The 13984-nt window shown below is 51.4% G+C and overlaps 1 protein-coding gene across 1 annotated transcript in view; it reads left to right on the top strand.

Moving 5' to 3' along the window:
• The window catches only part of EXOC5 (exocyst complex component 5), a 32287-nt gene extending 24624 nt beyond the window's left edge, over positions 1–7663 (top strand). Inside the window, exons 13-18 of the mRNA XM_044436148.1 lie at positions 424–532; positions 3168–3288; positions 4142–4228; positions 4519–4627; positions 6548–6763; positions 7006–7663. Coding sequence (XP_044292083.1) covers positions 424–532; positions 3168–3288; positions 4142–4228; positions 4519–4627; positions 6548–6763; positions 7006–7194 — 831 coding nt within the window. The 3' untranslated portion in view covers positions 7195–7663. The remainder of the gene's footprint in view (positions 1–423; positions 533–3167; positions 3289–4141; positions 4229–4518; positions 4628–6547; positions 6764–7005) is intronic.
• The last annotated feature ends 6321 nt before the right edge of the window (positions 7664–13984 follow it).

Here is a 13984-nt window from a genome sequence, read left to right as displayed (position 1 = left end):
GAATGAGCAATGAGATCAAATGCAGAACTTATCAGCAACCTGGGTTTCTGCTGATTGCATATCCTTAGTGCAAAGGTGTTAAAGAGATGGGCAAGAGGAAGGGTGGGGAATATTTTGTTAGAGGTTATGCCTCTAGAGGTTAGAGGCAGGGAGCTGCCCAAGGCTTTTAGGAGAACTGGAATTTTTGCATCTTAATAAATGCATCCCACATGGGTCAAGCATTTCCAGTCCTGTCAAGGACGGGATTTTTTTTTTTCATAAATAAAATTTGGGGAACTCAAGATACAAACAAGAATGTGCTGCTTTATGATGCTCTACACAGTTATACCAGCATTATGGAAACCATGCACAGCAGGATCTGAAACAGGTTGCATAGAATTCTTCGTAACTTCAAGTGCTAACAAATGCTTTTCACTTTTAAAGCTTTCCGATCCATCTGATTTGCCGAAGAATGCCTTCAGAATATTCTCTTTGCTCGTAGAATTCTTGTGCATGGAGCACATTGATTATGCGCTGGAAACGGGGCTGGCTGGTAAGTGCATGCCTTTTTTCCATGCGCATGAACTAGCCAGTGCATGCTCATTTCTTGAAATTAATTCCTGATAGTAAGAGCATAACGACATAACTGTACATCTTGGAATGAATGTAAAAGAACATTTAGTGTGAAGCCGCATGATATTCTAATGCAGTTTATTTAATTTATAACCTACCCTTTTTATTGGACCTCAAGCAAATGATAACCATATAAACCTTACCAAATCCGCAAGCACCCTTCTTAAAACTGCTGATACATGTATCATAAGGGTAGTAGAAAGGACATGGGGAATTATAGACAGGTTAGCCTTACGTCCATTGTAGGAAAAACAATGGAAAGGCTCATAATAGAGAGAGATCTAGTGATGCTAGATAGGGAAGGGAGGCTGACAGCCACACAACACGGCTTCCGCAAAAACAGGTCCTGCCAGACAAACCTTGTGGAATTCTATGACACGGTTTTGCGATGGCTAGATGGAGGGGATGCAGTGGATGTGGTATACCTGGATTTCAGCAAGGCCTTTGACAAAGTGCCCCATGATATCCTGGTGGAGAAACAGGAGTTTTGGGATACACCAAAGCACTGTCCAGTGGATTAGGGCATGGTTGACTGACCGAAAGCAGAAGGTAACCATTAGCGGGGAATCATTGGGATGGCGGCCAGTGACAAGCGGGGTCCCCCAGGGCTCTGTCCTGGGGCTGATCCTGTTTAATCTTTTCATTAACGACATGGAAGAAGGGGTGAACAGTCTGCTGATCAAATTCGCAGATGACCCTAAAACTGGAGCAGTGGCCACAACTGAGGAGCAGGTACTCCAGATCCAGAAGGATCTGGACAGACTATGGAAGTGGGCAGGAGACAACAGGATGGCATTCAATGTGGATAAGTGCAAGGTCTTGCACTTGAGGCATAGGAATAGCTGTCATAAGTACAGGTTAGGTGACAAGTGGCTGGAGAGCAGCACTTGTGAAAGGGACCTCGGGGTGCTGGTTGACTGCAGGCTGAACATGAGCCAGCAGGGTGATGCGGTGGTCAAGAGGGCAAATGCCACCCTTGGTTGCATAGCCAGAAGTGTGGCTTCCAGATCGAGAGAGTTGTTGCTGCCACTCTATACGACTCTGGTGCACCCGCAACTGGAGTATTGTGCTCAGTTTTGGGCCCCTCATTACAGGGAGGATACAGCCAGGTTGGAGTCAGTGCAGCGAAGGGCCACAAGGTTGGTGGCCGGTTTGCAGGGGATGCCGTATGAGGCGAGACTGAGGGAACTGGGTCTCTTCAGCCTGGAGAAGAGGAGACTCAGAGGGGAGCTGTTGGTGACATACAGGTATGTGAGGGGATGTCACATAGAGATGGGTAGAGACCTGTTCTCCCCTGCAGAGGAAGGCAGAACACACTCCAATGGAGCAAAGCTCAGGGAGCCAAGGTTTTGTTTGGATGCCAGGAAGCACTTCCTGACAGTCAGGACCCTGAGGGTGTGGAATGGGCTTCCACGAGAGGTCGTTGAGGCCCAATCAGTGCGGGTGCCCAAGTATAGGCTGGACATGCACATGGTGGGCATGTTGTGAGCGGAACCGGCTGGAACCGGGGGTCAGACTGGATGACCTGGGAGACCCCTTCTGACTTGCTCTGTTTCTATGTTTCTATATACATATTTTATTTATATACCATGCTGAAGGAATAAACTAGGCCATTTCCATGCCTGACATATTTTTAGAAGGAGTTAAAAAAGCAGAAGTACCACCGATAGTGCATCTACTTTATATGTTTTATATAGATTTGACATTTTGAAAATTAAAAATGTTAAGGCATTGGATAAAATTAAAAGTTCTTTAACTATCTTTATATAACATTTTAAATAGATTTTAAACGTTGAAATGTATAAAATACCAACTTCAGTCACAAATAGGAGTATATTGTATAATTTAAAAAATGATTTTAGAGCTGTGAAATTTTCTAAGATTTTAAGAACGTTTTTCTTGATCCTATATATATTTGAATTGGGTGAGCTATTGGTGATCATTTTGCTTGTCTTGAGGACTGTATTATGTGCATCACCTGCATATTGGTTAAAAAGAGTGAAGCAAAACTGTATACGTATAGCCTGAAGTTAATTTTCTTGTGAGTTTGCTCAAGCTTGCTGATGCTAGTTGGGTGGAAAGTTTTCTTAGCCCCATTCAGATACAGGCAGCCTCTGGGTTATGCACAAGTTCTGTTCCTGCGAAAATGGAAATTTGTCTTCAAATTGAATGTGTATGTAATCTGGATCACGAATCAGCCAGCCCTCCACATTCATGAGCGACAGGGGAGCAGGACTCCCCCCCCCAAAAAAAGTGGATAAAGCACAAATACCTCTAGCCCCTCCACCCGAACTCACCCGGCCTCCTCTTTGCAGCAAGGAGACGCTGGAGGGTTTCCCTCTCTGGATGGGTGGGGCAGAAAGGCATGCCTTGGAGGCCTCCCTCTCTACTCTTTCACTTCCTCCCTCTCTGTGGGGATGACGGTTTTCCACAATAATGTTTCAAAATCAATAGGCTCTACAGCATTTCACCGGTAAGCGCACGTTATTCTGACCCTGGGGGTTAATAACTCTAGGGTGCCTGCATTTTTTTCTCTGTGATTTTTTTGCCTCTAGGCATTCCTTCATCAGATGCCAAGAACGCAAACCTTTATTTCCTGGACGTTGTGAACCAGGCTAATACCATTTTTCATCTCTTTGACAAGCAGTTCAATGACCATCTGATGCCGCTGGTTAGGTAGGTGGTTCGCCTTTAAGTTGAGAAGCCATGTGGAATTTGCCTCCGTACCCCAAAATATTCTTTCACTGCAGGAAAAGGGTTTATCATTCCACGAGTTAGGCCATAGAAAATATGCCGAACAAGCCTCTGTACTGTTGTAAAGATGCACCGGGACACTTTCTTGCATCTTGTGGGCTTGGCCTTGGCACGTGAAGGCTGTGCTTCATGGCATGCGCATCAAGCTCTCATTTTCTGGCAGTCGTCTCCAAGATTTTGCCACGAAAGCCTGAACCAGCAAGAGTGATTATGCTCTTTTCCTACACAAACTTAAGTAGCAAGCAACTGGAGCACTGACTGGAAACAGGCAAGAATTCTGCGGTGGCTTTGGCGGATGGCTTGGAGACTTGTACCATGGTATTTCTTGCTCCCTGACCTACCAAAAATTCCATAATGACTTGTGAGCATCCCTCTTGAGGGCTGGGAACTTGCTCCTGTGTTCCAGTCAAAGTTAGTTGACTTCCTGGTGGAGATTTCCCATATTCTGAAAGCGCTGCCTTGGAATGCGATTAGGCACACGCCCGGAGAGTAGAGCTGCCCATGGCAACGGGTTGGGAAGGCTGAGTGGTGCCTCTGGGGCCAGAGGCAGCTTGCTGGGGAGGTGCAGCAGGGCAGAGTCCTCCTCTTCGGCTTCCCAGAGGCAGCCGGCTGGTCCCTCGAGTCCTCCCTGCCCCCTGCAGCTTCCCTCTTTCACAGCGGTTGGACTGAGCATGCAGAGAAGAGCATAGAGGCCGCCTGGGGGAGGATGAGCCGGGAAGCGGGCGCTCAGAGTCCAGCAGGAGCTAACGGCATCCCTTCCCATTCTTTCCCGCAGCTCTTCGCCTAAACTCTCGGAATGCCTGCAGAAGAAGAAGGACATCTCGGAGCAAATGGAGGTGAAGCTGGACCTGGGCATAGACAGGCAAGTGAGGGGCTCGTGGGCAGCTCTCCTGCATGGCTCTGGCAGGTGGCACCCCGTGGCCAGGGACTGTTTCCAGGCTGCGGATTTGCCGAATGTAAAACGCGCAGTGAACTTTAAAGAGATGCGGGTCCGATCTAGTGGCCCGCCACGTCTGGAAGGCCATGGGAATGGGCGTTTGATAGCGCCTCGCTCCAAGCGAGCGGTTGCTCCGGTGGGAGGTCGCGAGGGTGGCGTTTTGCAGGGCTCGAAATGCTCCTTCTTACACCGCCCCCGGTTCTTTCACTCCGAAGGACGCTGAACTGCGTGCTGGGGCAGATGAGGCACATCTTGACGGCAGAACAAAAGAAGACGGATTTCAAACCCGAAGACGAGAACAACGTCCTCATTCAATACACTAACGTGAGTAGCTGTATATAGACCAGCCAGGGACAAGGGGCACAGCGTGCTCCGGGGCTGCCGCTGGCGCACTTCCCTGCAGGCGCCGGCTCTGCTCAGAACCTGCGTTCGATGGCGTGTGCGTCTCCCTTGATGGTCACTTGTCGCCCACCCTTCCAGCAGTTCTGCTGCACTTCCTTTGTGCCGTTTCAGCCAGGAAGAACGCCCGTTGCTTCTCGACGCTTGGCGTTTTGAGTTGCGGTGCTCCTGTTGTGCGCTGTAAAAGCGGGTCGTGGTTCCAGGGCGGCCTTGCAGATACTTTAGCCCCTCTGCGATAAGGGCCGCGTTGTCTCTCATGCGCTAAGCCTTATTATTTGTTGCTGTGATCGAGCGTTTATACAGCCGCCGCTGCCAGACCACCCTGTGGAGCAACTCTCGCCTCGCAGTGATCAATCACCTGCTGCAGAAATGCGATGGCAGAAATGTGCCCCATGTTCTTAGGCCGAGAGCGATGGCAGAAACGTGCCCCCTATTCTTAGGCCGAGAAAAGTGTCCCCCCGGCCTTTGCCTCCTCCCCACCCCCGCCCCTCCGTGGGTGCCCTAGCAGCTTCGCCACGGCGTTCCAAACTCCTGGCAATCTCCCCCAAGGAGCCCCCTGTGGCTGGCCCTTTCTCAAACTCTGCTACCAGCAAGGAACGCACTTCCTGTCGCACGTGGCGGTGGGATGTGTCAGTGTGTGTGCAGTGTGGCCCCCACCACTGTGTCAGCCATTCCAGCAACCCTTGGAGGGGTTGTGTATCCCTGGCACAGGCGGGGGCAGCGGCTGCTTTGTACAGGCACATGGCTGGACATCCCGAACGAACCCTGCCCAAATTGCCCGGAAGCGGTTTTCAAGCAGCGGCTTGCGGTTGCCTTCCTGTGCAAAGGCGACACCAGTCGTGTGCTACAAGGAGCAAGTGCCTAAGAAGCATTCGGCATCCAGAAGGGCCTTTGGAGCCGCCAGTGTGTGGCCTGCACATTTATTTCTTCAGCATACTTAGCTGGGGTTACAATCCACTGATGCCCGTGGGAGTTCCGTGCAGGCAATCGGAATACGTAATGGGATGCCAGAGTGCTTTTTTAAATTATAGGAGAGAGGATACTGGCCAGGTGAAATTTCTGTTGCACCTGTGACTTACTCTGTGTGTGAGTATTCCAGCTTGCACGGGAATTCATCTGAGACTGAGGCTGGGTGGGGTCACATAGCCTTGGAAGGAAAATGAGTCTTGGCGGCTTCCTTTGCTGCGGCGAGTGGGAGCCAGCAACTTCTCTGCCTTTGCTTAGCGTGACCTCCAAACCTGGCCAAGCTGGTTTACAAACTTCTCTGAAATATTTTGGGATGATATGTAAGCCTCCAGAGCTGTCCAGCCCTGCCTGATTTGGAAGCCAGCACCCAGCAAGGGGAATTACACGAATTGTTCGGTAGCTTGCAGCGTGTCCACACGGGGAGGAAAGTGTGTGAGGTGCTGGCCTGGATGGGTCTTTCGACGGCTCCAGCAGTGCTTTCTTGAGGTCCTTATGTTAAGCCGCCACGGCTCACGTTCCCTTTGTGCCATGGGAACCTCCCCAGGCAGGGAAATCGATAGAACCCTCTACCCCGTGTCGAGCTCCACTGACAGAGGCTCTGTAAATTTTTGGAATGTCTCTGGAGCCAGAGACTGGACAGGATACACTTCAAATAGTTGCTAGATTGCCAATATTTTCCCCACTTCAAACAGACACGAAACAGTCATAAGTACAGCTTGCCATCTGTGGTCCTCTGTAATCAGTGAGGTTATTCCTTCTTTCCAACAAACTCTTGGTGTCGTACTGGTTTCTTTTTAGACCCCCCCCCCCATGCCCAGTGTTTTGTTTCTGGGGCCTTCAAGCTTGAGAAAGTCTGGACCTTCCCCTCTTACCTTTCAGGCCTGTGCCAAAGTCTGTGCCTACGTCAGAAAGCAAGTGGAAAAGATCAGGAAGTCCATGGACGGCAAGAATGTGGACAGCGTTCTGATGGAGTTTGGCGTCCGCTTCCACCGGCTCATCTACGAACACCTGCAGCAGTATTCCTACAGCTGCATGGGCGGCATGCTGGCCATTTGCGATGTGGCCGAGTACCGGAAGTGCGCCAAAGAGTTCAGGGTAAGCCGGAGTTGTGCCGGGCAGGGGCGGCGTGCGGCAGAGCCCCTGGGCGGGCGCTAGAGCAGGCAGCCTTTCGAAGCGGTGGTCTTGCCGTTTGAGTGACCTCTCTTCCAGGTTTGTGGCATTGGCAAACAAGAAGAAAAAGCCCCTGTGCTTTCTCTGTCTGTGATCTCCAGGGTGGTCTCCGGAGCGTCATCTGATGTTTACTCCCGATTTTCCCTTCTTTCTCCACCTGCCTGCAGATAGCGCTGGTACTGCAGCTTTTTGACACGCTGCACTCCCTCTGCAACCTTCTTGTCGTCGCTCCAGACAACCTGAAGCAGGTCTGCTCGGGGGAGCAGCTGGCCATCCTGGAGAAGAACATCCTCCACTCCTTCGTGCAACTCCGCCTGGACTACCGATCCGCCCGCCTCGGCCGCCACTTCAGCTGAGCGGGTGGAAGATGGGGAGGCCAGCATCGCAGCGCGCGACGCAGCACAGTGGCGGCGGCTTTCGAGGAGGAGACGAGATGAGCTGGGCCGGGTGGCTCGGGGCAAAACGAGCAGCCATCCCTTAAAACTGAGCCTTTCCGTTCTCCTCATCCGCCCTGTGAAACCGACGGTGTCTGGAGATGGGGGTTCTGCCAGAGCTCTTCCTGTTGTCCATGACGATACTGTGCTGCCGCTTCCAGTTTTTCTCCCAACAGAATGACTTGCGTTTCGGTATTTCCCGTTGTAAACAGCATGGGTTCATGCTACCCGATTTTTTTTTTCCTTTCCCCACACCACAAACTCCACACTTGACAGCCCCTCCGTAGTAGAAGGCAGAGGGAAATGACCCTTTGATTCTGCCCTTGTGTGGATGGGTGTTCCTTAAATGGCTTCGTGCTTTTGCCACATATAAACATTTACTCTGATTAAACTTGGAATCCGCTGTGGTTGAGAAGGATCAGGAATAGTGTTCCCTGGAGAGAGAAATGTTGCTTTTGACGAGGTGGGGTGTGGCAGCCTCTCACTGAGAGCCCGCGTGGTGTGTCCCAGTGTTGGACTGGGAACCTGGGACTTGGGGCCAGTCTCTCCCTCTCAGCCTAACCTGCTTCACAGGGTGGTGGTTGTGAGGATGTAATGGGGCTGGGTAAGTCACCTGGCGTTCCTCGCAACAGGAAAAAAGGTGGGGTATAAATGCAGAATGGGAATAATGTAGCGACGATGGTAGCGCCCCTCTTTAACCGCAGCTGGCTTTCGGGGCATCCTCTGCCCTCTGCTTCCCGTGCCCAGTCTGTTCTCACCTGGTCCTGCAGAACAGCCAGCTTTTTTTCCATTCCTGCCAGTTCCGTGCTTGTGATGGCTTTTGCATCCTCCTGGCAGAGCATGGCGATGGTGTACTGGGCATACTGGGATGCCGGGTATGGGAACTGCATGTAGGGTAGCCCCCTCTCTCCTGACGGGACTCCTCATGACACCTGCGTAATAGGCGGCAACTCAGCAGTCGGCCAGCGTGCCGACGCGCCACGTTGATGGGACTGGGAAAAACGTCACGCGCCCCGTTTGTGCCCGTTAGGTGGCCGTTGGAAGAGCAGGGGCAGATGGGGTGCCGTGGAGTTGGGGTGCCCTTCCTGAGGTCAGTGATAATGCCTTTAAGATCCTCTCTTGCTGGCAGAACCTCTTTTCCTGTTCCCTGCCATGCCAGTGCAGAGCAGGCTGGGATGTAGCCTCCAGATGCCGTACTGAGGAATCCTGTGCGCACATTTACACCAAGCCGCCTCCCTGGAATGCCTTTTCCAGCTCAATAGACGAAGGGTTAGCCACTTCTGTTTTCGAAATGACACAAAGCTTGTTTTTCTTTGTGCTTTGAGAGGACAGAACAGTCACATGTGAAAATACATCGGAGAAATATCTGCAGCCTTCCCAAACCTGGGGCACTCCAGAAGTTCTGGACTTGCAATCCCAGGATTCCTGATCTGGGGCTGATGGGAGTTGTCATCCAGATGTTTTGGACTTCATCAGATTGGGGAGAGTTGATGTGGGCAGCACGGTGGTGGTATGAATGGCAAGCTACTCCTAATTTACAGTCCAGTCTTGTAGTTGTTTACTAAAGAGTAAGTCTCACTGAGTTCCAAGGGTGCAGCTTCTGAGTAGACCTGCCTAGGATCACGCTGTAAGCTCAGTGTTGTACTTACATTTTTAAGAGCTGCCTGTGATTCAGATATTCCGAGGCATGTCTTTGATGAGTTCTTGTGCATCATGGGTTAGAAATGGGTCCCTTCTCAGCTCCGTGGTGGGATTGAGATGGTGTTGGGCAGGTAGACCTTGGCAACGGGGGGAGCGGGAAAACCATGGATCGTCTTGAGAATGCAAAACCACAAACCGATGTCGAGGTGGCTCCAGCAGGGGATAAGCTCAAATGGAACTGAAGCAGTTTAGGGAGAGAGGAAATGTTCCCCACGGCCAAGATCCAAGCGGTGCTCCTGCTAAGGTGCACCACTTAACCCTGCTTGGGCTGTCCCCACGGAGAACGCGGCTCTGCGTGTCTCCCACGGGGTGTTGTCTGGCTCTGCTCGAGCGGGCAGGCCAACGTTGACGTTTCAGCCTCCAAGAATCCTGCAAGTTTGAAGTGTCGACAGGCCCAGCAAGTCCTGCCCGATTGATCCGGTGAAGGTTTCGTTTTTGCTTCCGTTAAAAAGAAAATGAGCACAGTGTTAGGGTGATAAACCAGAGAGGGGAGAAGCGTGCCAAGCTGCCTCGAGCATTCTGGGAAAGGAGCTTTATTCGGATGCATCGCTCTCTTCGTTGGCCATGGCAGAGGCAGAAAGGGCTCTGTGGGCACCGAAGGAGCGCAGAGTTGCGCAGCTGCCACTTTCTGATGCTGTGATGTCCATTCCAAGCATTCCTCTCTGATGCCTCTGAATCTCGGAGCCAGCAGTTTAAAGCAGTGGCTGGCTTGCCCCTATCCCTTTTCGCTTTTTCTTTTTTTTAAAGGAGGGGGGGCGGCGGGGAGAAGTTAGTTCGTAGAGATTCCGGAATCACAAGCAAGAAATGTTGGGCATCGTTGCAAGTTGGCAAATGGCCCCTGAAGAATGCTCCCATAAGGTGGTACCTTTTCTTTCCCCTGCTGCCTCACTCTGCCTCCCGGCAGGGCTGGCCCTGCCTCCCCGAGTGGAAAAACCAGCCATTCCTGCTGAAATTTGGCACCCTGATGGTTTCAAAAAGGGTGTATCTTGAAGCAAAGCGGGCCCTGATGCGCCATACCAAACTTCCAGGTTAGGCCTTTTACCCCCATGGCCAAATTCCCAAGCCCTGATGAGGCAGGGATGCGATTTGCTTGCTTGCTAGTCGTGCAGTCGCGTCTGGCCCGTCGCGCCCCATGGACAACACTCCCCCAGGCCTTCCTGTCCTCCACCATCCCCGGAGTCCACCCAAGCCCACACCCACCGCCCCAGTGACCCCATTCAGCCACCTCATCCTCTGCCGTCCCCTCCTGCTGCTGTCAATTGTTCAGGCCCTCTCATCCTGGACGTTGCCCGGTCGGTCGTGCTGAAAAGGGTGCCCAGAACTGCCCAGCCGTACTGTTGCCTGGGGAAGCCATTGCTCCAGAGCAAGGCAGGAAGGCCCCTGACGATCCTGGCACCCCCAGGCAGAGCTTGGAAATCCTGCCTGGATCCCGGGAGAGCCAGTGTGGACGGGCCTGGACTGCAGGGGCCGAGGTTGCAGTCCCATACCTGTTAAGACGGAATAGGCCTCACCGTGTCCAGTATCTCCCCACTCCCAAGTGGGCTAGTGCACTATTATTATTCAGTTTTTTGCATCACTCACATCTCGCCCTCTGTGACTGAGCTCCAGGGAGAAGGTCCGAATCCCGGGACACCAGGACTCATCGCAAGACCAGGGACCCCTCGGCAGATGCAACTGACCGGCCAACTTTCGTTTTTCCACTTCGGTGCCTTCCCAGTGATGGAACACGGACCACCCTTCCCCACTTGAACGAACAAATGATTTGGAAAATAAAATGTGGATTTCAGGGTGGTGGGTCGTTTCCACTGCTGTGCATTTCCGTGTATTATAGCTATTATGGCATGCAATTTAGGAAAATATTTCCAGTAGCACCTCAATATAATTTAAATACTATCGACAACTAAATTTTTAAAATGGGCCTTTTCTGTTCAGGTAATGAGTTAAAAGTGTTGCTTTTCTAAGGTTCCCTCTTCCAACGTTGGCATTTAATGAGTGGCAATCCAGAGGGGGGCGTGCGTAATTATATGCCTTCCAATTGGTTAAAATAGGAAATTGCCAATCGGGTGGAAAATAACTGTATGTGGGCTCCCCCTCCCTGCCCCATTTACAAGTCCTATAATTTTTTTTAAGCACAACTTTGTGTTTGGCTTGCCTTGTGGCAGAAGGACTAATAATAATGAAAGAGGGAGATGGTGGGAAGGACACTGAGTAGCTACTACTCCACCGTGCAACTTGAACAAAATATATATTGTAAAGGAAACTGGAGGAGGACTGAAAGGAAAAAAAGAAAGATATATTTAAATGCTTAAAAACAGGCTGACGGGGAGCCATAAATGGGGAAGGCAGCCGTAACAGTTTAAGAGCACAGTGGAAGCACTTTGATGGCTCTTTTGTCGCCTTCGACACACAGGCGACAAAATTCTACTTTCTGCAGCCCTGGGGTGGAGGGAATGCGTTGCAGATTTCAGTGTCGTTTCTGCGCGACCTGATCTCCTCTGGGTATTGCTGGTGTTCCGTTTGTGACGTGCCCGTGTCGGCCAGCAGCTGCGATATCACCAACCCGCCTCTTCTTAATGCTCAGGTCAGGTAAAGGGTTCAGGGCAAAATTCAACAAGACTCTTCCATCCTGGGCGAAGCTCGGACGCCCCATGACGTTATTATGAAGCAGTACTTGAGTGCTGCTGGGACAACCTGGAGCAAGCAGAAATGCTCTTTTCTGGAAGAGGTGGGCTTTTGGAAGAGCCCCTGATCTGCCTCCTTCCAGAAACTGCCAGTTTTGCTCACTTGGGCCTTCAAATGCGTCATTCTTGTTTAAAGATAGAAACATAGAAACAGAGCGAGACAGAAGGGGCCTCCTGGGCCATCTAGTCTGACCTCCGGCACCAGCTGGCTCCACTCACGACATGCCCACCATGTGCACGTCCAGCCTATCCTTGAACACCCTCACCGATGTGAGGGGCCTCAACCACCTCCCGGGGAAGCCCATTCCACACCCTCGGGGTCCCGACTGTCAGGAAGTGCTTCCTGGCACCCAAATTGAGCCTTGGTTCTCTGAGCTTTGCTCCGTTGGAGCGCGTCCTGCCTTCCTCTGCAGGGGAGAACAGGCCTCTACCCACCTCCATGTGACACCCCCTCACGTACCTGCATGTTACCAACAGATCCCCTCTGAGTCTCCTCTTCTCCAGGCTGAAGAGACCCAGTTCCCTCAGTCTCGCCTCATACGGCATCCCCTCCAAACCGGCCACCAACCTTGTGGCCCTTCGCTGCACTGACTCCAACCTGGCTGTATCCTTCCTGTAATGAGGGGCCCAGAACTGAGCACAATACTCCAGTTGCGGGCGCACCAGAGGCGCATAGAGTGGCGGTAATGTATCGCTGTCAATGTATCGCTGAATTCCATTCCCACCTCCTGGAAGCTGTCCTTCGGCCACCACACATGGATGATACAGGAGCCCTTGGTGGCTAAGAGACTCATACCACGGGGATGGAAAGACTTTCAGTCAGCAATGGGCCGAAGACCTCGCAGCCCTGGCGTCCTAGGAGAGAACAGACTCCTTTCACCTCATTCCGACATTTGGTCCACCTGCCTCAACCTATATCAGTGATGTGGAACAGAAACTTTGGATATATATTTCCATAGCTGTAAGCATACATACATATTATTAATACTTCTTTCAAGACCAGTTCGACGTATCTCTGATCTTTATTGTATGGCTATATCGTGTACGTGTGTGCTTTGTTTCCCCCTTTTTTTTCCTGGATCCATGTCTGTGCTTTTGTTTTGTATTCTCAGCAGGTGTTTTTTTTTTTTTTTGCTGATGTTTGATTTTGTGGAAGGATGGCAAAAATCAAATATTAAAAGGAAGAAATGGGGGCTTCCCTTGGGAAGGGCTGCATCTCAGTGACTGAGTGATGGAAACACAGAAACAGAGCGAGTCAGAAGGGCTGTCCTGGGCCATCTAGTCTGACCCCTGGCTCCAACCAGCTCCACTTATGACTTGCCCACCATGTGCACGTCCAGCCTATCCTTGGGCACCCTCACCGATGGGGCCTCAGCCACCTCCCGTGGAAGCCCATTCCACACCGTCAGGGTCCTGACTGTCAGGAAGTGCTTCCTGGCATCATAGAAACAGAGCGAGTCAGAAGGGGTCTCCCAGGCCATCTTGTCTGGCCTCCATCTCCAGTTGGCTTCGCTCACGACGTGCCCACCATGTGCATGTCCTGCCTGTCCTTGAACACCCTCCCCAATGGGGCCTCAACCACCTCTCGTGGAAGCCCATTCCACACCCTCGGGGTCCTGACTGGCAGGAACTACGTCCTGGCATCCAAATTGAACCTTGGCTCCCTGAGCTTTGCTGGGTTCTGCTTGGGCAAAGCAGCTGAAGAGACCCATGGCTTGTGCAATGGAATTGGTGGCATAGAAAAGATGCCCAAGCAGAACCCAGCAAAGCTCAACTCTATGGGGTGAAAATTCCCTGTTGGATATTCCCCAGCAATGCCAACTTGATCAGACCAGAGACTTAAATAGTTCTCTTCCCATAGCGGCCATCTGCTGTAGAACATGAATGAAAATTAGTGAATTAGTGAAAATTACGCTAACCTATTAGAGTATTAGAGAAAATACATCGCTCAGCTGAGAAGACTAGATTTAAATGCGTCCTTGCACTTAACAGTTTAATAAAAATGCTAACAGGATGTCATTGGGATCATGGAAGGCTGGAAGGGGGAGTTCAGCTGTTTCCTCTCCTGTGGTCCTGATGAAAATTCATTTAAAGGTGCTGTTATCACCAGGAAGATGTCGTCCCTTCACATTTTCTGAGATACCCATGATTCCTAGCACAGCTGGCTGGGGCATGCTGGGAGCTGAGCACTTTCTTCTGCCTGAACATTCCTAGGATTGGCCAATGGGTTGACTTTGGTGGCCCACATCAATGCGCCCTTGGCAAGTATCCCAGCAAATAATCCAACCTGTGGGAAAGCCAACAGGTTTGGGTGCAGGGGGTTGAACTGG

Source organism: Varanus komodoensis, unplaced genomic scaffold (genome assembly GCF_004798865.1).
Source record: "Varanus komodoensis strain SLA01 unplaced genomic scaffold, ASM479886v1 scaffold3, whole genome shotgun sequence".
Taxonomy (NCBI): domain Eukaryota; kingdom Metazoa; phylum Chordata; class Lepidosauria; order Squamata; family Varanidae; genus Varanus; species Varanus komodoensis.
The sequence above is the reverse complement of the archived record's forward strand: the minus strand, read 5'-3'. Positions and strand labels throughout refer to the sequence as shown.